At 46.4% G+C, this 2,655-nt stretch overlaps 1 protein-coding gene across 1 annotated transcript in view; it reads left to right on the top strand.

The window, feature by feature from the left end:
* Jpt1 (Jupiter microtubule associated homolog 1) overlaps positions 1 to 838 on the top strand; it is a 23,173-nt gene extending 22,335 nt beyond the window's left edge. The window contains exon 5 of the mRNA XM_004630089.3: positions 569 to 838. Coding sequence (XP_004630146.1) covers positions 569 to 717 — 149 coding nt within the window. The 3' untranslated portion in view covers positions 718 to 838. The remainder of the gene's footprint in view (positions 1 to 568) is intronic.
* The last annotated feature ends 1,817 nt before the right edge of the window (positions 839 to 2,655 follow it).

The raw sequence follows: 2,655 nt of genomic DNA, 5'->3' as shown, positions 1-2,655 counted from the left end.
GTGGTGCTGGGGGATTGAACCGTGGTCCCTGTGCTTTGCTAAGCTTGTTCTAAGTAGGTGCTTTAGACCACTGAGCCATCTCACCAGCCCCTAATTTAAATTCTTTCCCTTAATATATTTGTGTAGTTTTATTTATTTTTCATTTCATTTATTTTTGGTGCTGGGAATCAAACTCAGGACCTTGCACTTGCCAGGCAGGTACTGTGTCACTAAGCTATAAACTCTGCCCATTTATTGATTTTATTGCTGTATAGTTCAGGCAGGCTTTGAACTCACTGTGTAGCTCAGGCTGGCCTCAAACTCATGGTGATCTTCCTGTCTCGGTCTCCCTAGTGCTGGGATTATAGGTTTGCACCGATATGCCTGTTTGTATAATTTTAAAGGAACATAGAGCAAAAACACCAAAAATCAATAAATCTGAGCAGCTGAAATATGATTAGTGGTTATTGATTTCTTTATATTTTTAGGTATTTTTGTAGATACGTTTGTAGCCATCCTCAAAACAAGCTTCTTAGTTTTAACTGGCAGTGGTTATTAGCTGCCCTTTTTCTGCTCTTTACTTTCCTAGAAAATGTGGACACAGACTTGCAAGGCAGCCTGGGGCCGAGCGAAGAGAAGCCCGTGCCCGCCGCGCCCGTGCCCAGCCCCGTGGCCCCGGCGCCCGTGCCCTCCCGGAGAAATCCCCCCGGTGGCAAGTCCAGCCTGGTCTTGGGTTAACTCCCCGTCCTGAACTCTGTCGTTTTGTTTGTTTGTTTTCTCCATGCTTGTGAACTGCACAACTTGAGCCTGACTGTACATCTTTTGGATTTGTTTCATTAAAAAAGAAGCACTTTATGTACTGCTGTCTTTTTTTTTTCCTTCCCCTTTCTTTTTGAAAAAACAGGTTTCGTTCTCTGTCCGATTCCTGGGTCTGTGGGCCATGGCATGAGTGTTTTTCTAGTAGTAGATTGGAGAGAAGGCTTTGTGATGCTTAGTACCGTGTTTATACGAACAAATGATTGGTCCCGATGTGTTAGAGGCTCGTTTGTACTGAGGTTTCCCGCGAGTGATCGCCCAGAGCTCCAGGCTGGCTGTCTGCAGCGCTGCTCGCTGTTGTCCTGCCCTCCCACGCCCTTGGCTAAGTGCTACGTGTTTCTCCTGTGCCATCCGGCACCGAAGGGGGCCTCGCTGCCCGCTGAGGGAAGCTGCTGCCCTTTTCACCTTCCGAGGTCGGCAGGCTGAAGAGCAGAGCCTGCTGCCCAGAAGCAGCCAGAGGCCTCGGATGTTACAGGCACCACCTGCCGTGAAACCTGCGAAGCAAGGGTGGCCGCGCAGAGGTGCTTCCCGGCCAGGAGCAGACCCCACAGGGCCGCTGTTCTTGCTCAGTAACTTGACGCCGTGTGCATGATGCTGGTGCTTGACCATGAAATGAAAGTCTCATCCTTAAAATGTGTGTTGTACTTCACAACCTGGACTGTTGCTTCAAGTAAACTATCCGCATTTTGAAATGCTGTGTGCTGTGTCATCTTTTTGACATTGCTTCAGTATTTTCCCCCTCTGGCTCTTTGTTATTATTAATTCCTCCGCTTGATAAGTCACTTCCCCAGAGGGAAGTGGGTTTTTCTGCAAAAAGTCTCTATTACCACCTGCACTTTGAAGGCTGGGGAGATAGCTCAGTAGAATAAGTGCTTGCCTGGCAAGCACAAGGTTCTGAGTTCAGTCCCCAGCACTGCAAAAACAAACAAAACATCCCTGGCAAGCGCAAGGGTCTGAGTTCAATCCCCGGTTCCGCAAAGAAAAAAAAAGCACCTGCACTTTATGCTGAGGGCAGCCGTATTTATAAGTTTATGCCTTGGGCAGGGGGTGCAGCTCAGTAGTAGCACATGTGGTTAGCATGTGGGAAGCTCATTTCCCCCCGGAACCAAAAATGAGTTTATCTCCATACACGTGAGGTCCTTCTCATTGTAGGTGTTCAAAGAGGAGGGCTACACGGATGTCTGTAAAATGATGAATGAATAAAGAAGATATAGTTCTTAAGGATAAACTTGGGACATCTCTAGGTGAATGAGAACACACCCTTAAGTGAAATAAACTGGATATGTGTAAATACTGCGTCGTTTCTCTGGTGTGAGAAACAAAGTATTGATGAAAATGTATAGTAGATATTATGAAATGGAAAATATTTGATTGGGAGGGGGAGGTACAGAGGGACAGGGAAGGAAAGGGAAAAGAAAATGAGAAGGGAAAGATAGGAACAGCTTTTGTAAGTGAGGGGAAGAGGTTGAAGGAACAGTAGAGGAATGGAGATAATAATAATACATGTCTCTTTTGGTTTTTTTTTTTTTGGCGGAACCAGGGATTGAACTCAGGCCCTTGCACTTGCCAGGGAAGTGCTTATTCCACTGAGCCGTCTCCCCGGCCCCTATAATACATGTCTTGTACAGGTACAGATTCCCTAGGATGAATGTGATCATTATGTATATCTGTAATGTACCTTCATTAAATGTAACATTAAATGGTACATGTTAATGTAACTTCATTAAAAACAGAGGAGGGTACAAAGGAAGGAAAGACAGGGGCTGGAGAGATGGCTCAGTGGTCTAAAGCACGTACTTGAAACAAGCTTGGCAAAGCACAGGGACCGCGGTTCGATCCCCAGCACCACATGCCAGCCAG

This window comes from Octodon degus, unplaced genomic scaffold (genome assembly GCF_000260255.1).
Source record: "Octodon degus isolate 3935 unplaced genomic scaffold, OctDeg1.0 scaffold00033, whole genome shotgun sequence".
Lineage (NCBI taxonomy): Eukaryota > Metazoa > Chordata > Mammalia > Rodentia > Octodontidae > Octodon > Octodon degus.
Note: the sequence above shows the minus strand (reverse complement) of the source record. Positions and strands in the feature narration are given on the sequence as shown.